At 36.0% G+C, this 26301-nt stretch overlaps 3 protein-coding genes across 6 annotated transcripts in view; 2 read left to right on the forward strand and 1 right to left on the reverse strand.

The window, feature by feature from the left end:
* The window catches only part of LOC105455372 (iroquois-class homeodomain protein IRX-5-like), a 33627-nt gene extending 10914 nt beyond the window's left edge, over positions 1-22713 (reverse strand). Inside the window, exons 1-2 of one of the 3 annotated variants that reach the window (XM_011698648.1) lie at positions 22542-22713; positions 22105-22208 (exon numbers count right to left, since the gene is read on the reverse strand). In XM_011698648.1, coding sequence (XP_011696950.1) covers positions 22105-22129 — 25 coding nt within the window. In that variant the 5' untranslated portion in view covers positions 22130-22208; positions 22542-22713. Of the gene's footprint in view, positions 1-5682; positions 6442-22104; positions 22209-22541 lie in introns of those variants that run through there. The other 2 variants (XM_011698647.1, XM_011698646.1) reach the window with 2 other exon arrangements.
* A 132-nt stretch (positions 22714-22845) lies between these two features.
* On the forward strand, positions 22846-24926 carry LOC105455373 (N-acetyltransferase 9). 2 transcript variants are annotated; one of them, XM_011698649.1, is made up of 6 exons: positions 22847-23418; positions 23529-23638; positions 24051-24107; positions 24165-24305; positions 24382-24476; positions 24728-24926. In XM_011698649.1, exons 1-6 carry the CDS (start codon positions 23342-23344, stop codon positions 24830-24832), a joined length of 585 nt encoding a protein of 194 aa, XP_011696951.1. In that variant the 5' UTR covers positions 22847-23341; the 3' UTR covers positions 24833-24926. The 2 variants fall into 2 exon arrangements, with proteins under 2 accessions (XP_011696952.1, XP_011696951.1); XM_011698650.1 differs by lacking the exon at positions 24051-24107 and having other exon boundaries at positions 22846-23418.
* A 98-nt stretch (positions 24927-25024) lies between these two features.
* The window catches only part of LOC105455495 (mpv17-like protein 2), a 1571-nt gene continuing 294 nt past the window's right edge, over positions 25025-26301 (forward strand). The window contains exons 1-5 of the mRNA XM_011698864.1: positions 25025-25414; positions 25525-25718; positions 25811-25923; positions 26011-26081; positions 26143-26295. Of these exons, the coding sequence (XP_011697166.1) occupies positions 25283-25414; positions 25525-25718; positions 25811-25923; positions 26011-26081; positions 26143-26295 (663 nt within the window). The 5' untranslated portion in view covers positions 25025-25282. The remainder of the gene's footprint in view (positions 25415-25524; positions 25719-25810; positions 25924-26010; positions 26082-26142; positions 26296-26301) is intronic.

Genomic DNA, 26301 nt, shown 5'->3' on the forward strand with positions numbered 1-26301 from the left:
AACTGATTCTCGATCGTTCGAGAAATTAAACAGAAAGGTCAATGAAGAGGGGGAAAGGGAAGACGAAGCAATGGTAAAGTCACAATTACGGTATCATTTCTATTTTGTCGAATTTTAATAAATGATAAAACATCTCAATTAATGTTAAATTTCATAATAATTGTATAATAATATAAGACAGGAGAGGGAGGCCCGTTTTTTATCACGGTGACTGTCACTGACAGCGTTCGAGAGACAACATAATTGAGACAATAACGTGAGACATAATTACGCTAAGATATTTTATGTAAAAAAGTAAAAGTAGAGATGTCTTTCATCGCGTAATGAGTCGCTGATCGAAACAGTTGTCTCGTTAAGCTGTTTATTCGAGCGCCTCATTCAAAGCCACCCTAATTAACCGCAAGGCTATTGTGCGACCTGCTCTTTTTTTTTTTAATTAAACGCCGCAACCTCGTTTGCCAACAACCGACTGTTGTTGACTCTGCCAAATGTCATTACACCTTGTGTGCTTAGCGGTGAGTTTAGAAGCTGATATTTCGTGTCACTGTAAATTTAGCCGGGATCCTCGTACAGTCGATCGTCACTACAAAACGACATCTTAAAAAAAAAAAGAAAAGAAAAAAAAGATAACTAAATAGTCGAGAAAAGGATAGAAATTTTATGTTTTTGCGTTTGAAAATTCGCTGACATAGATCGCAAACGCGGCGATTTATGGCCAAGATATAACGTGACGTTTTGGTTAGAATCTCCTATCGGTCTCCTATTATTAGAATTTTGACATAAGTCGTTCATATAACAAAAAAAAAGGAAAAAAATTAAGAAATATTTTTCTCGTGAACTGCTTTCTCGTAAATAAGCTCAACGGACGCGTCTTTCAACGGACTCGTTGTCCCTTACCTAGCGGCGCAATTTAACAGGCGGTCACATCTACCTGATATATACATCTAGTAATGCTAGAAAGACGCGTCGTTCTCAAAATAATCCAAGTATTCTGCTGGTTCCATATTTAGCACGAGTATTGGAGAACTGATTCGCAGGTCGAACAGAGTGGACTCCAAGTTGGAGAGAAACGTACGAAGAAGACAAAGAAGAAAAAAAAAGGAGGTAAAAAGGGAGGAAACTAGAGCTTGGAGTGAAAGGAAAAGGGAACAGGCAACAGAGAATAACAATTTCAATCTATCATAAACAGTGATATCTATCATAATTCTATAGTATACGAATCTGCAATATTATACTATATGCAGTATAGTATACGTATAATACAAAAAGTTTCGGCTCAATTAAAAGAAGCAGCTGGTAATCTAATATATTATATAGACGTCTGTGATCTTTTCTCAAAAAATTCGTGTATTTCGCAAGACGGTGGCGCCTCCGGAAATTCGTCGCTAGAGAGTCTATACACTATAAGAGAGGTCTACTAAACTTAGCGCTCGACTTGTGCAGTTACATAAGGTCCAGTAACCCGACGGCGTAAAATTAGGCTAGCTCTTCTTGTTTTCGTGCGCGTTTAGACGACAGTAGCCGTTGTCATTATTTCATACGGTATAATTTATCATTTCATCAGCGAAAAAAACCATTATGTTCAAGAACAGACTAATAAAAATTTCTCTTTTTCTTTTCATTTTCCCTTCTTTCTGTTTATCTGTCACCTTTCATATTTACAACCCCATTCATCAACTTTCATTGTTAAAATAAGATGCATTAAAATAAGGATCAAATTTCATGCTTTCAAAACCAATCAATAATCCACAAAAAATTACGGTTACAATTTTTACTTTGACTTTTGTTATAGAATTGTCACTGCTTGTGAATTTGTTCGTTTCACAAATTTCCTAAAAAAATGTCTCTTTTCGAATCTCTAGTAAAATTTATAATTTTATTATGCGACTCGCTTATTTATCATTGAGAAAAAAATTTGTCAAAATAAAACAAATATATTTCTTTGAATGTACTTTTCTTAAATAAAAAAAATATTTATATTATTTATTCACTATTATATATAACATGTCAAATCAAAAAGATTTTTTTAATTAAAAAAACTGAAATTAATTTATAATTTTTTAAAAATATTACTTTGGATGTATAAATATTTCCTTTAATCTATCAAATATTTCTATTTCTTTCATTTAAGAAAAGTACATTCAAAGAAATATATTTGTTTTATTTTAATAAATTTTTTTTAAGTCAGAAAAAAGGAAATCGCGCAATCTTGAAAAATTTGGAATATACCATCGAAGCACGATTCGAGATTAACTCAATAACGATCAGCGAAGTGCATTGCATATGGATTTGGTCAGGCTAAAGCATGTTCGTATTCAATGCAAAGTATGTGACATGCGGGTGTCATGCAGAGATCACGGAGGTGAACATTACGATATCTCGGCTACGGATGCGCCGAGACGCGTAGTTTCGAAAGGTACGTTTTGCGTTTTTATTCTAATATTTACATCTAATTCAATCAGGTATTTATATATCTAATCCTTATTAACTCCTGCGTTTGGCTAAATTGGTGATAAAATTCGAAGATTTGAACAAGAGAACGTAATTTATCCGAGAATGTAAATCCTCGTTTCAACTCGATTTAGAAAACACTTAAAATTCGATTTTGAAGACACTTAAATGTATACACATCAAATCGGCGTTAAAACGTATCTCGTTTACGACGAGATCTCGTACTGCTAGCCAAATGACGAGTGTGCAGGACGAATGCAATTAACTGTAAAGAGGGAAGCTCTTATGAATCTTATCTTTATCGAATGGAAATTCCAAAACCTTTTCCTGCCCCTTTCCCTTCTCCGTCCCTTCGCTACGCAAAAAGGCTGGACTACAAAAATCAAACAAAAACCAGACTATATTGGGAGCGTCTCGTCGGGATCGTACCTGACCACAGCCACTCACACGTCCGGTGTCTAGAGATTTTCCATTGTTGTACGAAAGCTGTGAGTGGCTGATGGTTAATCGCAGTCGCAACGCAAACGGCCAATTCGACCACACCACCATTTTCCCTCACATCACTTCCATTTTCCAGAGTTACGCTTTCCTCGGAATTCTATGTCTATCACCTTATTTCTACCGCTATCGCTATTTTCTCGCATTGTGCGCAAGAGGTATAATTTGCAACATTTCGTCGTTATCTTGAAATTGTGAATGACAGATGATAAAGACGAAAAAAAGAAAACATATGGTTACAAATGTTTCGGATGTACTAAAAAAATATACCTGTTTTTATTATTAATAGCATAAAATATATTGCTCAAAGCTAAATATTTATATTCATTGGCGTACAATTTTAAGTTACAAAATGAATCTTTCAGTTAAAGTTTATGTAAAAACTAATTCTATAATTTTCTTCGAAATCTTATACGATTACAAATAAAATATAACTAAACTATACTCTTTAAAAAATATATTAAAATTATTTCGTGCCTTTATAGAAGCTCTACTCATTTCGACACTTAATACACTAATACAATTAATTATTAAATATGGCTGTACATACATATACATGAATATTCAATATGACGAAATGTTGCATACGTTATTTCGTTCGGCGACGTTCTTGCTCTCTAAAACTCAAAGTCTAAAAAATGAACTAAAATGATACATTGCAAAAGTGGCACACAAAGGGATTATTCCAAGATATATTCATGTTTTTCAAATCTGTAGAACCGCTCTTTATCCTTTGAATTGCATTTCCGGTGAACAAAAACAGGCTTCGTTATGGATTGAGTTAAGATTAGGTATTAGGTTCTGTTTCACCTGCACCATTCGTCGATTATTTATTAGTGAACTTTTAGAAAGATATCAGATTTTTCAGAATTAAAAATCTTATAGAAATTCCGAAAAAAAAAAAAAAATTTTTTTTTTTAATTTATATTTAATTCACAAAGAGTTAGATATATTCTATACCGTTTGCAATCTTTATTTTCCTTCTCTGATTCGATTCGATTCGAATCTCTGATGATTCAAATCAATTTATATTGGCAATTTATATTGGTCATTTGATTTATTCATTGGAGCCTTACTGTATTAATTTTTCTTATTTATTAATTTCTGCAAATATAGTAGCTTACTAGACAAAACATTAGAAATGAATAATCCCTTGTTTTTTAGTGAAAAATTATAAAATTACTCAAAGTCACATACTGTCAAAATCATGTAAGAGTTGTTATACATTTAATACACAAGCGTACTATGGCTGTGAAACTATGCTAGACAGGACATGTCGTCTTAACTTTCGTGCTATTCGAGTTCGAATCCTACCTGATATATGGATCTTTTTATTTAACAAGATATTAAAGAGGAAAATTTTTTTTATACAACTAAGATAAATTTGCTAAAAATCTAATTATAGATATTGGAATTTTTTACAGATATACTTGATTTATTGATAAAAAAATTCACTCTCTATAAAATACCATTTCTTTTTACATTATCGAGGTACGCGTAAAAAAAGACTTCGATGTTTCTAGTGTTATAAAATATTATGCTTTTATTAAAAATTTTACATTCAACAGATTGTTTATTAATAAATAAGGTGTAAGAAAAAAAAAATAAAAATTCCAATATCTGTAATTAAATTTTCAACAAATTTATCATCGTGTAAAATATTTTTTACCATTGTAAAAATATAATTCTATATTTGATTAAAAATAGGCAGATACTATTATCATGTACATACGCATACATACAGTCGAATCTCCATATAACACGGATCTCAAGGGAAGAGCTAAATCCTTCGAGTTATAGAATTTTTCCGATATTCTTCCTATTTCTAATTCTAAAAATCCGAAATTCTTCTAAAAGCTCATTAATAATTGATGAATAATAGATGATAGTGAAAGGGAACCTAAATCTAATCGTTGACGGTGAGCCCGCTTTCGCTCATTTCATTAGTGTGGCAATTCAACGCAATCGTGATTGTATAACATAAACAATTATTCCATCATCTCTACGATTATCTCTAAGAAATGCCCGCTGTCGCCTCCAAGAAATGAATCTCACATCGTTATTCCCAATGTATTATAGAATTAATCAGATAATTTATTGTTGATGATCTATCCTCCATTAAATTGAGAGATTTGAGAGTCTAACTAGGAAATTAGATTTTCCAGAGTTAGCAAACTACTTCAGGTACAGCTTAAGATATGATCCTAAGTCTCGATAGTCGCACAAGCTGCGTTGCATGTTATAAATAAGTAGTAGAGTAGGAGAATTTATTGCATATCGTAAAAATGTCACTAAATGTGTATCTACAACAGTCGCAAGGATTGTCTGCGATAGTCAATTAACAAATTTCTGCCGCTAAATTTGCTGTGCTGTGATTGACTGCGACATCATATAACATACTCTTGTCGCAATTGCAGAAAATTGAAATTGATTTAATTTCGTTACAAAAGCTCCTGTGATAATCTTATGACTTGGAAACAATACTTCTACGACATTCTCATCAAATAGGATTGCCATATCAAAATTTTCAAAACTAGAATTTACAGGCTCCAAAAACTCCGGATGTAAAAAGAAAATGTATGTAGATTAATAAAATTGGTCAGAACAGACAATGAATAATTATTTCACGTTCTAATTGTTTCTAATTGTTTATTAACGGGGATAGTGTGAGACGAGGCTTTAAACAGGTACAAGCGGCATGATTTCGGAGACACATGACTCCAGTTTCTATACCTGGCCTGCCATTATCCATCCTCTGTTCTAATTGCATCCCGCCAATCGGAGGCAGCATTCTTTTGGACCCTTTGACGTCAAATCTTGAAGAAATCCAAATAGCGACATCTAAGTGCTTAAAATCTTAAAGATCTGCAGAATTGTCTTTAATCGTATTGAAGACCGGCAATCCATATGAACGAAAAGAAAAAAAAAAGAGGAAGAAGCGAAATTGCCACGATAGTTCTTACGTGTCGTGGACGAATCTTCCTCAGAAGTCACGATAGCAATGCGATTCGCGCGCGTAAGCGTACGGCTGCACCGTAGAACCGGTTCGGTAAAAGTCCACGCGTTCGAGACGTATCACGTGCGGGCGATCATCGTCGAGGGAACGGCGCGAGAACGACGTCGACGGCGACGTGATCGCTGGTCGATTTTCCCGGCACGGCCACATCTGAGACGTGTCTCCTGTCGCGACGCGGCGCAACACGTGTCGCCGAGACCGTTCATCCGATCTGGACGCGATTGCCACCACATCCAGTTCGTGTCGTTCCTACTTTTCGCTTCGATGACAATCACGAACACTAGGTTCTCCCGATCACGCCGGCAAACAAAACGAGACGATCAAGTACCCACGGTATACACAGTATTCAGAACGCGTAAATTCAGTCAATTCATAGGTTCTGCTGAAGTCTCTTAAACGAGTCACATAAAGAAACGACACTTCGCGACGCTCCGCAGAGGTTGGCGGTACACGCGTGACTGTCAATGCGAACGTTAACAGGGAGTTGCATGCCGCGCCGTAACTATACGCGCATAAGAAGTCGCGATCCCACCGCACCGCACCACTACCAGTATTTCACGCATCGTAAATTCCCGTCGAACTGGAGCAACCATGAAGCAATTAACTACTGGAGCAACCGGATTTCTTAGCCGCGTCGTCGCGATCGCCAAGCTCGGCGAAATCTGTTTTTAAAAAATTTTCTCTAATCACAAGCAATTTTATTTCAAAGGCAAAGGTTCTACACGAGTCACGTTAAAAAAAATCTAGATAGCGACGAACGATTATAAAACAATATATATTATGGGTCATCCCATGTCAACTATCCTCCCGTGTAAAACTATACTCAACGAATTGTAACTTGTAGGACACAAAATTTACATTAAAACTTCTCGTTTATGACCATGTGGCGATTTTGAAAAATATCAAACAATCTTGATTTCGTCAAATAGAAAGAGATTTTTTGTTATCATTTCTTCTTTTAAATATCCACAAATGAAATACAATTGCAAATGAATTATAATAGTTTATCATTGCAAAGTATATTACTAACTAGTAGTCATTTTTAATTTTGCATACTAAATCCAAACCTGAATTAAAAGTTAACTTTGCATTTTTGCAAATAAATATTTAGTCTTTATTTCTATCCGTTTCTGAAAAATAAAAATAGTATTATTTTTAAAAATGTTTGTCTTACTTTTCTCCTTTATTTCTAAAATTATTCATTTACTATATAATAACACTATTTGTTAATATAAGTTTTTAATGTTATAGAAAAGCTTCCTACGTTTATATAGAGTTAAGACTGTCTATAGGTAATTACCCAAAGCAATTACTTTTTTTCTTTCTTATTCTTTTCTTTATTTTTTACAATTTTTAAATTAAATCAAATATTAAACTCTCGAAAATGTCAAGGTTAAAATAGATAAACTGGCTAATGAGATTGTATGCGCGACAGTTAAGTGTCTTTAGCGTGTCTTCTTGTTAAAATACTAATCAATTTTATTTAATATTTATTTATTTATTTAATATCCCATGAACGTTTCTGAGGGGGTCTTTCCCCACCCGGCGGATCGCCATGCGTCTTCCGAGTGAGCCACGTATTTTTCCGACTTTAAACTCAACTTTGATCCTTTTTTTTTTAGAGCGTCCGTAGACCGGCAGTCGTCAGCCACATAACGCACGTTCCCCCCCGGGGGGAAAAGAGCTAGAACGGATGGCAACTCTACCGCTGCGCCTGCATGACATGTTCGCGACTTTTCCCACCCGGCGTCTTCTGAGTGAGCCACGCATTTTTCCCTCCCTTTTGATCCTCTTTTTTTAGGGCGCGCGCGGGACCGTAGGCTCGCGACTTTCCCCACCCGGGAAATCGCCGTGCGTCTACCGAGTGAGCCACGCATTTTTCCGACTTTGAACTCAATTTTTCATGTGTTTCTCGATATGTGACGTAATTTTAACTAGCACCATTCGATTTTTCGTTTCAAGAACTATAAGAAACGATGTCAAATTTACTTTCCGCGAGCGAGATAAAAATCTGCCTTTTCGTAATAACACTCTTCTTTCACCAGCACGTCAGGTCTCGGAAATAATTAAAGTGTTAAAAGTGGTTATTCCGATATTTAAAATTTTTTTGTAATAAAAAGTTGATGTTATATTTCGAAATTCAGAAGCTATTAATGCATTGTTCATCTTCTTTAAGATGCACTTTTTTTAGAGACAAACGTACAGAGGTGAATCGTAATTGAACCTGACACGAATACGAAAAATGCTCAACGTTACGCGGTATAAATGTGTCGGTTGAATGAACGATACGATTTATCTCCGACGAAGAGATAACCTGGTCCCACCATTTTAGATCTGTACTCGCATTTGCCCCAATGACTTATGCAACAATTACGTAATTTCTCTATGTAATTTCGGCTATGTGATTTCCTTGCCGGATGATCACGCGCTTACGAAACTCTTCTCATGCGCGGTATCGAACTCATAAAAAATCGCGATTAACTTCTCAATTGCGCTTCAATATTGTCAAGGTCCTAAGTCGTTCGCGTTTTATCTGCAGTATTTTTGTAAATACAAGTGAACCACACAAAAATATGAGTTCAACTTAAAATCGATTAAAATAATATTAGAGCCGATTTAAGCTGTTCTATACAAATGTGTTTTATATAAATATGTTTCACTAATGTCTTCCTTATAATAGAATGTAATTAGATATGATTAACAAAAAAATGAATTTTGAAATCTAAAGATTTTATGCATAAATAATAATACAGTAATTCTGAGCTAATAAGAATACATAATAGTATAAATAAATATTAGCTTTTCTCTATGATAATTATAACATTTTGTGATAATTTATTATTAGCTACTAGATGAAGAGATTTTGTTTTTAAAGAATCTTTTTTAAAATAAATTGAATATTTTCATAATTATCTCTGACAGATTCAGAAGACGACGTGAGTGGAAAAATGCTTATAATCAGTAGAGAAAAGATAACGGAAGATTTGATTAATTAACTGCTATTCGACGTTGATAAAATCAATCTTTAAAGTCAGTCTTTATAGTATATAAATCATTCTTTTTGCGCACTAAAGTCGCGAAGTGATGTTCTGATATCATTGTTATTATGAATATTCTTAATATAGCATTCATTTCATAAACGCTTCACGTTTCTCTGTGACGTGATAGTCTTTCCTTTTCTGTCACGCTAAATGTAATAACAGAAGCAATTTCATATTAGATAACCGTAACCGCTCCTTAAACACACTAATAACAATTTGAAGTAGTAGTAGAAGTCGCCTTTATCTTATCGCCGCCGTATTTGTATCATACATTTATTTTACTATCTACGATGACAAATGATGCGTGTGTACGCGCGTCCGGAGAAAATATAGGTATGTGAATACGAAATCTAAATGTAAATGTAAGATATCCGAAATATCGGCTGTTTGTAAGTTCTTGTCATCGAAAATGCGTCATGTAAATAAGATTCTAGTTTAACAATTATTATTGCAATAACAGCTATTTTATCAAGACAAACAAATTATATTTATAGAAAACATATGTAGTTTCTAATGTCTAAGTAAGATCTACTTTAAAATAAATTATGGATATTAAGACTCGATTTTCAAAACACAATAGGATCATTCAGTACGTATGTACACCGACATTCGTCCATGCATGATTTCGTTTCGTTAATCGTGCATGGACTATAAACATTAATATAGAAAAGTGATCTGCACTTCAGAGTTTGTGAAAATTTCCGAAAGACAGAATTAATTACCGTAGATGTACGGTCGTGGACAAATAGGTTGCGACACTTTTTTTTATAGGTTTCGAAACGCACTAATATTTTGCAAATACGAACTACAATTGGTGTACTGTCTCTAAAAAAAAGATAGTACATCAATCAATACGTGGTTCGGTTTTGTAAAATATTTTAGTTACCTAGAAAATATATATTATATACATTAAATACTATATATATGAAACCTATAAAAGAAAGTGTCGCAACCTATTTGTCCACGACTGTACATACGTAAAAATTCTTTGATTTGCTTTGAATACATATTCGGAAATTAATAAATCATTTAGGTAGTAAACTTCATATTTAAGATATTTTTTGAAAGAAAAACTATTTTTGTTAAATCTGTCAGATCATTTTTATCTTATTATACAAAAAAGACACTAAAAACAATCTGTCAATTTGACATATGTACCGGTTAGGTATATTTTTTATGGTCTATTGTACATTTTTATAGAAGGTAACTTTTCAAGTAATCTTAAGGGGATTAGTGAAAGGAGAGGTGAACGAATATTAACCAATTTACTGCACCACATGGCATGCAGTTAGATATATATAACAGTAAATCTATTTATAAATGCAAAAAAGATCTCATACGTAGAATTTATCAGCTAGATTTTAACTGATATATAAATCATAAAATGTTGCCTGTCGGGCGATTATTCGTCTACGTCAAATAGAAATTGCAAGAGCACGCAAAAAAGCATAATAAAAAGTCTCTCTCGGTTTTCCCTTTTTTTTCTTTCTTCTTACATCGCTATTTTATGTGAGTAAAGCAATAGAAATTAATGGGATGTACACATGCGTGCGTGCGTGCGTGCGTGCGTGCGTGTGTGTGTGTGTGTGTGTGTGTGTGTAAGCCAATTTTATCTCTGATATTCACACCTTGCACACGGAGGGAACACACCATATCACCTCGGGGAGAACGAAGCGCGCACAGGATATTTATACGGCGGTATAAACTAGACCACTAAATAACTCGCTCGCGTGAGTCGCTATTAGCGCGTGTCCTCTAAACACCTTGCGCAAATCCGTACCGGGTCCCTTTAATGATTTGTGCAAATCGTGGACAACGGGCGAGAAGATCGCGCTCCTCGTTAGCTCGTCGACGCTAAGACGCAAAGAGGACATTCGCGTTTTCACCATCGCGCGTCCACGAGACAACCATACGACCGCCCTGATTTCGACGTACATACCTAATATTCCAGCGTACTAATCGCAATAATAACTACACGTCGTGAACGTCCTAGACGTGAAATTTGTCAATTTAGCAAGAATACGGAGACTGCACTGTTTGAAACTATGTCAAAAGAGAAAAAAAAAAATTTGAAATATACCGGATAAACCTTACCTTTTTTCTCTCTTTATTTGATTCCTATTGAACGCGACAAATAAGAGTAGACTTAAAAGTTTTTGAGTCTGTGAAATTATGAAGTAGTTTGCTACCCTGTATACTATTTAACAAATCAAATCTTAGACTTCTCTCCCCACTGCTAAACTTTTCTCCAAGCTATAAACTTCCAAGCGACAAGAGACTCTGTCATATTCCATTGACGCAATTATAGTTGCAAATTATAGCTGCACCAAACACTTTTCTCTCAGTATATAGAATGCATGCAGAGAAACTTTGCAATGATTCATGAATTCGGGTGCTTTATTTCTTTCCGACTTCCTGCCTGATAAAACGAACGGAAATTTCTCGGTTGTCCCTGGTCACGAGGAGAGCCACACTTGCTGTCAAACTGCCAAAAGCCGATTTTCGACGCCTAGTTCTATTTATGCGTTCTATTTAAATGCAGACAAGCAGAATTCGTTACTTGGCAAGTACCATCGACAATTGTCATCGGTCGAACAATGTAACGCGTCATCGACAATTAAATTTTGCAATTTAATCGCGATCCTTGTCGAACTGTACAACAAGTAGCAGAAGGCCTCGCCAGGCCAAAGTTCCGCGTCATTTGCCTATCTTCGCGCGCCGAAATTTTATCGCGTACACTAGTTAGCATTGTAGCAGATAAGCGCATCGTTATACAATGATGCTCGCACAGATAACGTTGAGATAAGTAATTTTGCACGGGAACAACCTACACTGTCTTGGCAAACACTTGAAAATTTAGGGAAACGTAAGTTCTAATATACAACTTTATCTTTCGAAAAATTCGTAATAACAAATATGTAATAACAAATATATGTTAATTATTTTTATCATTACAAACTATTTTATAAAAGAAGTTTCATGTGATCGAACGTCGAAAAAACTTTCTGTCTCGTATCGATATATTTATTATTTTCTCAAATAAAAATTGTTAAAAAAATTACGAAAAATTTGTTTTAAAAAACTTGGTTTATCTAATTATCAATTAATAAATGACAAAATATTTTATAACTCTCGCTAGAATTTTTTCTTCGTTCGGTTAATGTGATGCATATTTACGTTTCATGTTAAAGATCTAAGTCATCTAAGAGCTCCGACGGTAAAGATATCGTATAGATATGACGATAAGAAATAAATAACGTTGAGATAACCCGTATGACCCCCCAAGCGAATAGGGTTGATTCTTATTTCAATAAGAATTTCAAAGGAGAGACTTCAAAAATATTTGTCATTTTTTACATGTGTCACAGTGGCCTATTCTTCTTACTGCCTCACTCGATTGTAATATGTCATGATTTACGGCTTTATTGTATACTGCACTATTGTATAGAACGGGTCTTACAGTGAATGGGCAACTCTTTCCGATTGATTTAGAAACCTATGCATTATCTCATCAGAAATTCTCATTTCTTCGAAGTCAGGGAAAGATAATTTATTATAGCGCGAACGAAACTCGGGTATCAAAGGGAAAGGAAAGAACAACAAGGCACTGCGAGTACCTCTTAACGCCAGTAAATTCCGGGATCTAAATTTAATGACGTACGACAAATACACACATACACACACGTATGTAAGGAGAAGGAGAAACAGAAAGAGCGAAAAAGGGGAGAACTCGAGGCGCAAGCGCGAGATGTGTGCTAGAATACGCGTTCTATCTCATAATAAGTGCTTCATATGACGAAGCCGGAAAGACGCTCGCGCTTTAGACGTCTCGCGTCGCGCGCGACTGAGTGTCGGTATTTTTAATATCCCATTCCTATGTTTAGCCCGGCGAATGGGATGTCAGTCGTCGTCCTCGTCGTCGCCGTCGCTAACGGCACGAGACAGGAACGTCAGGTGTCATTTACTAGCGGTTCTCGAACGTCATCCAACGTCCCGATTTCTCACACGGCGCGCTCCTTTCGTTCTTTCATTCTCCCTTTCTTTTTTTTTTTTCGCGACGTCGATAGGGAAAGGGGATCTCCGCGTCGCGCTCCCCGTGGATGTCTTAAGAGAGACTTCCGTCGCGCGAGGAAACGTAAGAACATTCCACGTAGGTCAGCGAGCAGAACGATTTTAGCCAGTTGGCCTTTAAGCCGGTTGGATACTCGAACCTCGCGTCCCAAGGGAAGCTGAAGCTTCAGAGATGAACGCAAATCTCGACATGAATTTAACTCACTAATCGATTCAACATTGGAGACAGCGAGGGATTTAGACTCGCGTGTCGCTCATAAAATCTCGTTAATCGACCGGTTACGCGGAAGCGAAAAACCTATCTTAACAGTTTAACGGTTACCAGAGATCTGTGCAACTTCACGCGTCCTGAGACTCTCGTGTATAAATGCGATCAAAAAAAGGGAGGAATGTATATAATATTTCTTTACCTTCAACATTATCTTTATAATTATCTTTACCTTCGTGCGCCCCGATTTGCTTGAATTCCCATGAATTTACAACAAATAAAGTCAAATAAAAGTTCTAAAAAGAAAAAAATATTTTAACATATTATTAATTTTCCATTTCAGAGGAACATAATAATTCACTATTTTATCGCTATTGTCACATGGAATAGTATTATATACAATATTTCTTTACCTTCAACATTATCTTTATAATTATCTTTATACCTTCATGCGTCTCGATTTGCTTGAATACCCATGAATTTACAACAAATAAAATCAAATAAAAGTTCTAAAAAGAAAAAAAATTTTAATATACCATTAATTTTCCATTAAAAAAAAAAAAACATAATAATTCGCTATTTTTTCGCTATTATCACATGAAATAGTATAAAATATATATAATTTTAACATATCATTAATTTTCCATTTCAGAGGAACATAATAATTCGCTATTTTTCCACTATAATCACATAGAATGGTATGGAAAAAAGGGCAAGTTAATAAATCATAAGAATACGATCGTAGGTAATTTCTTTATTATTAAACACGTGCTGAGAAACTTGTCGGATAGAACGAGGTTCTTATTAACTGGTAATAAATGTAAAATTCAAAGAAATTACGAGGACACTCAACGTTACGTGATAAATGACGATTCTCAATGCAATTTCCCCCGCTATATTAATAAATCTATTTATATTTAGATAAACGAATAAATGATAACAGCCGATATAGAGTCGGAGCTATCTAGCGCCGTCTACAAGTTGCGAGAAGAGCGATATCGCGCAGGAGGGGACAACATGTCGAGCTGCTGATTGTCTGCGATAATCGTTATGGATAAACATCTAGTGTGATTTATAGTCATTGACGCGAAGCCGTCGCCGTTCGCATTCTACATCGTTAACGCAAAGTTAAGGTCAATCTACAATGAGAGTAGTTAGTCGTAAGCCGTGAAAAATTGACCAATCGCAGTCGAATATGAGAAGAATAATCGACTGTGATTAGCGAGGGGTAAACCGCTGAGGGCATTGCGGTATACAGATTCGAGGCATTGCTAGGCATTACTGAGCACTGTTACGTTTTATTTTCAAACGACTGGCAATCGTTTTATGTCAAACATATTTACAACACGTAATAGAGTGTGAATATTAAATAAATTACGCTGAACAATAAGATTGCGCTCTCACGATGTTATCCGTGGGGCATTACGGTCGGTCAGAAATTGGGCATTACCTAGGCATTGGTACATAATTTTGGTTAACGGTTTACCCCTCGGTGTCAATTTCTTACGGCTTACGACTTACTATACTCTCATTGTAGATGGATCTTTATGGAGGTCTGTCTTACGCGCGGTAAACAGACAACTTCGGCATACAGAAAAATGCGTCTCATGATGAGCAACTCGCGAAGAATCAAAGATCCGGTTCAAAACAGAATCGAAACCGAAAACCGTTCCATATATAACTCTTTTTTTATACGAAACGGAAATCGAAAGCAAATTCTGATTCGAAAGCTTATAATACCAAATTATAACCAAACTAATAAAATTATTTTCGATTATTTTTCCGATTACATAGATCTGTTCTTTATAGCTGAAAACTAATCGCACTAATTCAAAGTTTATCTTTTTCTCCCCACAATAGAAGAAGAAAGATAAATTCTGAATTAGTGCAGCCAGTTCAGCCATAAAGAATAAATTTCTTAAGCCTATTTTATTGATAACCGTAAACCATACATAAAAATTGATTAATCATAATGATTAATCATAGTTCTCTCGCTTGCTCATACCTATTATCACAATTATGATTTTGGTTCCTGCACATAAAAAACATATAAAACATTGCATTTAATAATATATATTTTAATATTTATTTCCTTCTCCACGTACACACACGTGTATGTATAGTTTAATAAAATAAACATAAAGTCATTTTTGGAATTTTAAACTCCTTCCGCGATTTTAATTATATAACTGTGTTGAAAACCGTAAAAAATTGTAATTTTTACGGTTTTCTTCACGGTCAAGAAGTCGAAACTGAAATTGAAACATTTATTCGATGTTTTATTAAGTAACCGTAACCGGGACCAAACTGAAAAAAATTATTCGGTCCGGATCTATGGTCATTTCCGATAGACATTCACAATAGAGTACTTATGTAAGAACCACCAATTTCACTTTAACTTAACACACAATAATCCGCTACAAACGGTTGTCAGAGCAGAACCAATCACTAAACATCGATTCATTCAGAACTCGCTATTTACAAATTAACGATACGTGTCATCTATCTTTGCTTCATTATTATTCATTTTCAATAAAACCATCTTGAGAGAGAGAGAGAGAGAGAGAGAGAGAGAGAAACCGAGAACTGGCCTTCACCGCATAGACCTATACAATTTGACGCAACAATAGAATTGTCTCTTCTTAAATTTCTCTCTTACCTTACGACAGAAGTCGAGAGAAAAGAAAAGAAAAGAAAATTTCGAAGGTTATTGTGTCAACAGTGTCACTTTCGATAACTGGCCAACTGCATTGTTACGTTATACAATAATAATGGAAAAATGATACGCATCGTAAATTTCTCTTATTTGTGTATGAATAAAAGAAAAACTGACGGAAGAGGGAAATATAAATAAAGGAACATTTTCTCCGCTCACCCCGGGAAGCGAAAAAAAACTCTTCCAAAATTTTTTCGAAAATATGTATATGTACGATGTGTAGCACTCTAACAAAAACTATTGTCGTCAAATGATTTAATAACAGAAAGTCTCTTTTCTCTCATCCTCCTCCTCCTCCTCCTTCTGCCTGTCATGTTGCATTTCTATATAAATTGGTGCCGCTTGTTCAACGCTGATATTGTTTCTCGCGTGTATCTACACATCGCACACATCATACATATTTCCGACATACATTCGCATATTCTACGCACATCAAAGCAGGAACGTCTTGTCGAAGGGGACAGTCACGAAAGTACACGGGCGAAGGCCAGAGCCACGATGCAAAAACACGAGACGTCTTATCGTATATCAAGTCCCTTAACGAGGACTCGCCGTCTAAAAATAGCTCCGGAGCAACGAGATGTCAGTTACATAAATAAATAATTAATTAACTATGCTAGATAAATTAACAGCGTAACGTACGACACGCACGCCAAAGGAACAATCGATGTCAAATACCTGTTTCTTTATTATCGTTCAAGTACTATGTTCAAGTAAAATGCTTGTTTCTGTTACAAAAAAGTCAACTAACTTTCATCATTCTAACACTCTACATGTCATCTCTCTAAAAAGATTGTGGGGCACTAGATGTGGATCGGGCATTGGTTCCAGATAATTTATATCTAAATAATTATTGTATTTTTTTTTATCGAATGTCGCAACACAAAGATCTGATATTTTTAGTAAATTACTATGTGTAGTAGCTCTTGTACTATTTGGTATAAGAAAGTTGCTCAGGCTGTAATTATTGCAGGAGACAAGCAATTTAAACATTTGTTTACATAAATTAGTTTTTCTTTATTCATAGATGTTTAGATATTTTTTATGATGGATATTTATGATAGATATTATGTGTATAAAAAATCAATAATAGTGACATTCTCGATAGACGTTGAATTCGCCTTAAAGACCGCTACAGTATTAGAAAAAAAATTATGTTATTTAAAAAATTCAAGGCCTTGATTTTTTATATTTTTTCAATTTTTTTTCTCATGTAGCTTAAACCAGATAAATATTTATCTTTCAATTATTTTTTTTTTAACTATCGGCAGCATCTCAAAAATCGTTACAATGACATCCTATATTTCATATGTACTACATGCCGATCAAAATGAGTTTATCATATACAGTATACAAATAATGTTTAATTTATTTAATTCTGCCCACTCATTACAAAATAATTAGTACCAGCAATATCTTGATTGATATTCTATATGTTACATTTGCTATTGTATCGAATCGAATGTTGAAAGAAAAGTTTAAAATATTCATCATTGTTTTTCGCTATAATTAATCCTGAAATTGACTCTATAAAATATCCACCGGGGATATCGTAATAAAAGCAAAAAGAAAAGCGTTACGTGGATCGTTACAAATCCCGCTAATCTGCGTTTATATCTTTTCTAAAGATTAATTTGCGAAGTGTCAAGGGTGTCTCGGGCTCGCGATCATCTAACCGCGTCGCTGCTCCTCGTCGCGGTGCACAGGCTCTCTTTCTCAAGGGAAGCGAGGAAAGCGAGGGGACAAGAGAGAAACGAAGAGCTCCCAAGAAGTTGCGACCTCATCGTAAAACGTTACGTAACACCGATAGCGCCACTTCATGCCGCCCCGCGCTCCTGACAGCCGGTCGCGCGCGCGGCTTATCACGTCGCCGCCACATTGCGACGCGTATCGTCGCGAAGTCGAGAACACGGCGGCCGCTCAAGGTTGACCGCGGCCGGGATAATCCATGGGAAAGTACGAGATATGGAAGAAGCGATGCGTGCAGTTGGACGCGAAATGACAAAATGCGGCCGTCGCGTCGGATGAACGAGCAGCGGCGCGAGTGTACCAGCTAGACGTGCGCGCCGAAATAACACGCTGCTAAACGAACGAAGGAGACACGCAGACGGAGAACCGGACTTTTTCCCTTTCTCTCTTTCGATCGCAATTACATATTGCGCGCATTACGCAATTTCTTTCGTCCGCCTTTCTCACTCGACGCGCTCGCGCCACCGGCCAATAACCAGGGCTAGATAACGCACGCGCCCCACTTTACAAACTTGCTAATCTTAGACTATAACTAGATCTTATGGTTCTTCTCCTTCTCTCTCTCTCTCTCTCTCTGCTTTAGGAGACAGCCTTAGAGCGCATAATAAATTATGTGAATCAATCTCTCACTCTTTCTTTTCCTCCTTAATGGCATTACCTGAAAATCGGATCCCGCGCGGATTAACTTATCCCCTCGCTCTCGATTTTACTGAAATTAATCCCCGAAGACGCAAGAAATGTCTACATAATTATTTTTTACGTGATTCCACAAGATTTATGTATATATAATTTTTCGAAATAATTTCAAAAGTTTCGACAAGATAAAATAGAATAGAAGATAAACAGGGTAAATTAAATGCTTTCCTCGTAAGAGAGGACACGCTATTCAAATAACATCTTAAAATCCAACTAAGAGAAGATATCCCTTATCGAAGATAAACAAGACTGTCTCTTTTAATAGAAACGAATTCGACTGACAGTTCCGAAATTACCGAAAAGAGAGGAAAAGTAGTTCGAGAATATGTTAACTGAAAATCTTTATTCAGTTAATTAACTAAGTTATCTGACTGTATCTTTTTGATCTTTCGGAAGATGTTCTACCTGCGATTGTTCTCTGACATGCAGACAAATCGGCATAGATTTGTTTGCCTTACTTTTCACCGAGCTTTTCACTTATCTTAGTATATAAAAAAAAAGACTGATTCGTGTTTCTGCAGGAAAAGCTGTCTGTGGATTTCAGCCTCCCCTATTACATATATGTTTATTCATGAAAAAGTAAAAAGTCAGAATGTGCGCCCTTCCATTGTATGCATTCTTTAAATTAAACCTGCAGGATTTAACCATAATACACAAAAAAACTGACATATGAAACAGTATCCGAGATGACAGATAAGAATATTTGTCTAATATTTTTTTTTAAGTATTTCAAAACTTGTTACTTTTTACCTATTTGTCTTCAAAAAATAACGTTATATAATTATCTTTGCAGTAGAAAATTATGAAATATTCCGTAGCTGAATACATATACAGTGCAAAAAGAATATAAATTTATAAACTTGTAAAATTAAAATATATTTATTCTTTTAAAAAGCTGAAAATCTGACTGCACGATTCAATGATTTACTTTACATTAAAAAAATCTCGGTCTGCACGACCATTTTCATGAAAAAAAAAAAAAGATTCTTCAGGCACAGATATAATTATTTATAATGTTAAAAAGTATACTTTTAAATTTCAAAAGCGCCTCTCGATTATCGTGCGACTTACGCAATTGTCAGTCTTTTTTATGTTTCTCTCTCTTTTTTTTATAAACTACTTTTTGTATTTATTTTTAAATTATAAATATGTATATTTTTCTTTTGCACACTATATAAAAATGTTTCTTCTAATGAAATGTTGCAGGAAAATTGTTTCACTTTATCCATTATTATGTTACAAAATAGCAAGTTAAATTTAGCAATTTTCGTTCATTTCGTTTTAGTCGCGTAAGGAACGCAAAAACGCAGCTGAAACGAACAGATCCGTTGCGTCATGAAGACGACGAGAGTGTTATCGGAAGAATTGAACTTTTGATTCCTGGGATATATGTATGTATCTCCCCTGCCCGCTTCCCCAGGCTCTGCGCGTCTCTCTTTAGAGGCTAAATAAACCCGATAGAAGACGTAAAGAGACGTTTGGTCGTCCGTGTGAATAGAGCCAGGAACAAAGGCAAACATGAAGCGAATGCAAACACGGAGCAAAAACGCATTCAATTGTATTATGATGATAATTCGTCCCTGTTCATCGTTATAGTCGTATGCACATTCTTTCAGCGTTTCTCTAGAAAAACGAGGCTGCTTTTTCTTTGAAATCTCTAATATCTAGATAAATAATACTTAAGCAAACGAAACACGAGTTGCCGAGAATTATTATCTCTTCAAGGATTTTCATTCTTTGATACTCGGTCGGAAAAATGTCTTGTTTCAAAATTAACGCCGCTAATGAATAACATCGCGCAATAGGAAAATTTAAGTTTTTAAACGTATGTATATAATAAATACTACACGGAGAGAATTTCCTTTTAAAATTTATTCTCTTATTACTCTATAGAGTATCTACGTTTCGAAATAAAATTTGTTCGATGATTCTGCAGGTTTATCTTTTGATAGAATTTCTCTCCTTTTTGTTGTCCTACGATTAACAAAATTTTCAGGCTAAATTTTAAAAGGAAATTCTCTCTATAAAACTCTATAAAGCTTCGTATCTACGTTTCGAAATAAAATTTGTTCGATGATTCTACAGGTTTTTCTTTTGATAGAATTTCTCTCCTTTAAAAAAACAAACGAACCGAATGTGTGAGAACCATTAAAAAAAACCATTCTCAATTTTGAAGAATTATAAAGTCTGCGCTTTGTTAACGAGAAAAAAATAATAGAAGTATAGAAACAGAATAGAAATATAAAATTGGAATATAATAGCGATAGAAAATATAAGGACAATCGAAGGAAAGAAAAATTCCTTTGATTTGAAATAAGTAAGTCGTTTCGCTTTAAGCAGTCACCCTGTCTCAATGCGACAATTGTCGGATTCTTTTGATGGCAAAGCCTTTGCATGCAGCTAGGGGAAACTTCGCGTACGAACTTACGAAAATTCTATAGTTACGTTGCATATACATATATTATCTCTCTAAATTGTCTTAAGTGATCGAGATTCACTCCAGAAAAGTTAGAGAAATCTATAGATTTTCCTAGTATTTTTGCGAAACTTTGAAAATAAGGTTCCAAGTTTGTCGCATGCTCGAATACAGATTTATCGTTTTATAAGTGCAAACATTTTTAGGGCAATTTTTTCAACGCGAACAAGTTGAGAATTCCTATCTGATTTCCTTTCTCTGATTGTGAGTTTTATTTCTCTAAAAGACTATAACATTTCAAAATGTTGCTTTCAAGGACAATTTTACTAAAAAATTATAGGATATATGTAATGTAAATTTTTAGCAAAATTTTCCTCGGAAGCAACGTTTGAAATGTAGCCTGAGAAAAGAAAATCCGGATGAATAAAATTATAGAAGTGCCGTAAGGAATTTTCAGATATTATAAATTTCGGTATTTTTAACTTTGTTGATGAGAAATAACAGATAAAACATAACATGAAAAATTTGAAACAAGATGAGAAAAAAAAGGAATGCTCACTTTTTTTATCGCCGTGTGCCGATGAAAAAAAATTGAAGCACGCTTCGAGCTATTGACGACGAGCCGATTTCTTGCTGCGCGTATTTTTTTTCGTGACGTTTACAAACACATTCCGCGCGAAATAAAATATAAATTTAATGCTTAAATGTGAATGGCGTACGTAGTTGACAAGAAGGTTCTACGTTTGCAGCTTAAAAAGCCAAAAAGGTAAATGCCGATCCGGCTTAAAAGGGTAAAAATAATGGTCAAGCGATGACGATGGCTAAGCAACGATTCATAGAAAATTAAAAAAAGTTTTTTACAAAATACACAATCATATATTCAATACAAAAAGACAAGTTTCATAAAAAAAAAAAAAATAAAATAAAAAGGAAAGAAAACTCGAACAAGATAGCCAAGGGACATGAGGATTCACGTTGAATGATGGCAAAATGGAGCGAAACTCACGCGAAGCTTGTAATAAAATTTACCACACACTCGACGGGTCTCACAATGGCAAAATTTGCGCGCCGATGCGACCATGCGAAATATATAAGTGTATTATAGGTGATGGCGCGAAGCAAGCGAGCACGCGCGCGCGCGCGCGCGCGCGGCAGCCGCGGCACCACGAGGCACATGTCACATTAATAATAAGGCGCGTTATAAAACGGCGTCTGCCGAGCGAAGGAAAATTGTCTACTCACCGACACGGTCGCGTCCGCGATTCATACTGCGGATGGGTCTGAGGCTTCCAGCCAGGTCTTCAGCCGGTCGCCGTTTACACACTCGCGTCTCGTCTCGAACGGATCTGTCAGAGAACACGAGAGCAATCGGTCAAAAGTCAGCGCGAATGTCGGGCCGACGCGGCACGCGAACGAGGAATACCGCGTCGTCCTTCGTTATCGCGTCGTGCTCGACTCAACGTCGAAATATTTCAGCGCGCCCGCCACTTGCCGGGGGACGCGAAATGCCAAAAATCTAACGAGCACGCGCCCAAGAACGGAGGCTCTCACCATGACAGCTAGGCCGCCTGTCAGTGAACAAAACCGCGTGGTCGGGACATTTATGTGGGCTTTCGCGGGCCGACGCAGCGTCCCCGTCCTCGCGTCGCACAGCTAAAGAAATACGAGATAACACTTACTTGCACGTGAAACGTCCGTTCCAGGCTTTTTCCCCCGTTTATTTTGTCTCGATGCTCCCAGCTCGATGCTTCTATATACCCGTCTCTTCTATCTGTCTGTCAAGGCAGTCGGGCACGCGGTTGCTTTGCCCGCGTACGTACCCAAGCGTGGCCCGCTTCGCTTGACAAGATGTCAAACCATCTTAAGATTATTATTGGGCGAAAGGACTGGCGAGTCAGCCAATCAGAGTTGTTGCCGAGTGCGACTTGCTATCGTCGCGACATCTGTCGAAATGTCGATGTCTCCGGTGTCAAAGAGCGGATACACCGGATCACATTTCTTTTATCTAAAGATATTTTTTATACAGGCTTATTACTTTTTCCTCCAACAATAGAATCATACTCGTGAAATGCATTTTTGAGAGGCCGATCTCGTCAACCCCAATTAATCTGCCGATAAGAAAGGAAGAGGAAAAAATAGGATCGCACTCCGCAATCGAAATGCAAAATCTAGTCTTGCTATTGCATGAGCGATGCCTTTAGAAATTACAGGTCTGTTCTTGTAGCTGCACCTGCTGAACCACATTACATTTTCTACACTTTAGAACGAAACAGGCATGTATGTTACATTTAGACGTTAGAGAGAAAAGAATAAAAGATTGAAAGTGTAGACAGTTCAGCTGCAAAGTGCGGATCTCATGTTTACGAGATTTCAATCATCGAAAACGTAACCTCTTTCTTCCGATCGCAGAATATTTTATGTGTTAAAAAGTGTGTAAATAAATTTTTAATTGAATTCGTACCTTTAATTTTTGTCGATAATGAGGAAGAACATGAACACGCGTATCAGTGGGACAAATGTCATTTTGGTACCCTATCAAGAGAAGCATGTCACAAAGTTCGTATCTGAACGATTCGTGTATAAACTATCTGTTCCTAATATTTAATATTTTATTAATCCAATGCATTGCGATTGATACGATTTTTTTTTTTGAAAATCACGTTTAGATATCACGAATGGATGAAAAGTCCCAGCTTGCAGTATTTAACGAGCTCCGAACCATTGACGCTGGAGGAAGAGTTTATGATGCAAAAACGGTGGTTGGAAGACGAAGACAGTATGTGATTATCTAGACCAGCAAAGGCCTCTAGACGCCAATGCTTTACTTTATTATTTTTTATAGTAACTCATATAATAATTATCTAAACTAGCGAAGGCCTCTAGACGCCAATGCTTTACTTTATTAGTTTTTATCGTAACTCATAATAATTATCTAGACTAGTAAAGGCCTCTAGACGCCAATGCTTTACTTTATTATTTTTTATAGTAACTCATGTAATAATTCTCTAGTCAAGGGCCTCTAAATGCCAATGCTTTATTAGTTTTTATTGTAACTCATATAATAATTATCTAAACTAGCCAAGGGCCTCGAAACACCAATGCTTTACTTTATTAGTTTTGATAGTAACTCATATCAATTACTTGCGTTTAATGTTACATTATGTGACTTGTATCATTTTACGTTACAGAGTGCACTTTCATTGTATTGAATAAATACATCTACCTGTTGACCGGAAATGAAGTAGGTATGCATTACTCACTACCTGTGATTTTCAATTTCTCCTTTGACCAATTCATTTCAGATGCCATGATAGGGGATACGAATCTGTTCCTCCAGAATTCACAGGGACTGTGCATTGGTGAAATCGAAATTATGATAGCCGACGAGGCTAGTCGAGGCAAAAGGAGGGGCTGGGAATCCGTTATTTTAATGTTACTCTATGGTAATTCGTGTGATAACGATTATGAGATTTTAGCACAGTTATAATGATTTATTTATATATTATACTTTCGTAACAGGCGCCGAAACGTTGAACGTTGATAAATTCTGGGCCAAAATCAAATTAGACAATGCAGTGAGCATAAGAATGTTTGAGAAACTCGGTTTTCGAGAGGTGGGTTTGAACAGGATGATATTCCGTCGCGTGTTTAATATTGATAAACTAACAAGTTCAAAATTTCTTTGATCTTAATGATTCAATGTAGTCATCTTAATTTAACATTTGTTTGGACTCTAGAAAATAAATTCGACTATAAATTAGTTAATAAGTATATGCAGCATACTCTAGTCATTTTAACAGAAATAACTATCTAAATAACGAATACATAGATAAAATTATATTTTTACATATGATTATATATTTAGGTGGAAAGAAGTGAAGTTTTTCAAGAAGTTACCCTAGAGAAGGAAGCATCTTCTGATTGGACGAGCTGGTTGCATTCCGAATTACAAACTGTTATACCTGATTGACTTCTGCTGTTATTACAGATTTATAGTAATTTATATATTTGTTATTGTACCTTATGCCAAGTAGAAGAATATATCGAGAATTTTTCAAAATTAAGAATTTTTTCAATATAAAATGCGTGCATTTCTCCTTGCTACTATGTACGCTATAATAGGCATTTGACAGAGAGGAGAGGGGGGGGGGGAGAAAAAGAGAGAGAGAGGAGCGAGAGCGAACATGTTGATGCGATACAATTGGCATAGTTGAGTCATGATTGAACGTGATTGAGTCTAAATGGTTAGTGCGGCTCTTACACGCCAGTATCAACGTTACCCTTCGAAGTGACACTGTCCATTTAACGCCTTACTCAGCGTTAGTAAAACGCTGTAGCGGCGGTATACAGCTTATTTGACAAAGCGCCTCGAAACAAGTGGTAAAAAGTCGCGATTGTATAGTAAAGTAAAATAAAAAAAATGTTGACAAAGACTCTTCGAGTTGTAAACGGCGTTATGCAGAGGAGGCCCCTGCTGTTCAATTCAATGGTGTACGGTTTCTTCTACACGAGCGCCGAATTCATCCGACAAAGCAGTAGTAAAATGTCCAAGGTGAAATTCCCATTGGGATTCTTTTGTGTCGAGCACGAGGAATTCTTCTACGTCATTCGTGTTAATGATGTAGTAACTTGTAGAGTTTGCTGATTTGTAATCTTGTCTAGCCGATACAACCGATTGCCGCGGAGCCCGAAATTCCTTCGAACGTCAACGGACGGATATTAATTCGAGTACAAAAGCTTTGCGAGACGTTAGGTCTGGTGGATGAAAATGTTAATTCAGCGACTTACAACTGGCCGCAGTTGAAGAGATACGCGGTCTTCGGTTGCCTCTTGGCGGGACCGATACTACACGGATGGTATCTCGACGATGTTCATTAAGCTGTCGTTAAGGTGCTTATACAAATTTTCGTAATGAATTTGCGAAATTAATTTTAGACATTGACGACAGGTACAAATGGCTGGATACGTTTTACAGCGGCAAATCGACGAAGATCGTGCTAAAGAAGCTTTTGGTGGACCAATTTATCTTGACACCGCCGTTGCTTATCTTATTCTTTATCAGTTCGTATCTTGGAGCGCTTTTATGAAGTGAAGGTCACTTAATTGTTTTCGCGATCGAGTAATAATTGGAATCATAAAATCTTGCAGGTATGAGTTTAATGGAAGCCAAGTCGGATCTCCTCCGAGAATGCAAGATTAAGTTCGTGCACACTTTTAAGGTTCGTTTCCGAATCAGAAAAGTGTAAATTATGGCAATTACATATACTTTTCGTTTTTCAGACTTCGTGCGGATACTGGCTGCCGGTGCAATTCGTTAACTTTCTGTTAATTCCGCCGTCCTTTCGAGTGACATATGTCAGTGTCGCTGCTTTCTGCTGGGTTAATATTCTGTGTTATTTGAAAAATTTACCCGTTTCCGAACACGAGCAGAAAGTGAAA

Source organism: Wasmannia auropunctata, unplaced genomic scaffold, assembly GCF_000956235.1.
Source record: "Wasmannia auropunctata unplaced genomic scaffold, wasmannia.A_1.0 LD335903.1, whole genome shotgun sequence".
Lineage (NCBI taxonomy): Eukaryota > Metazoa > Arthropoda > Insecta > Hymenoptera > Formicidae > Wasmannia > Wasmannia auropunctata.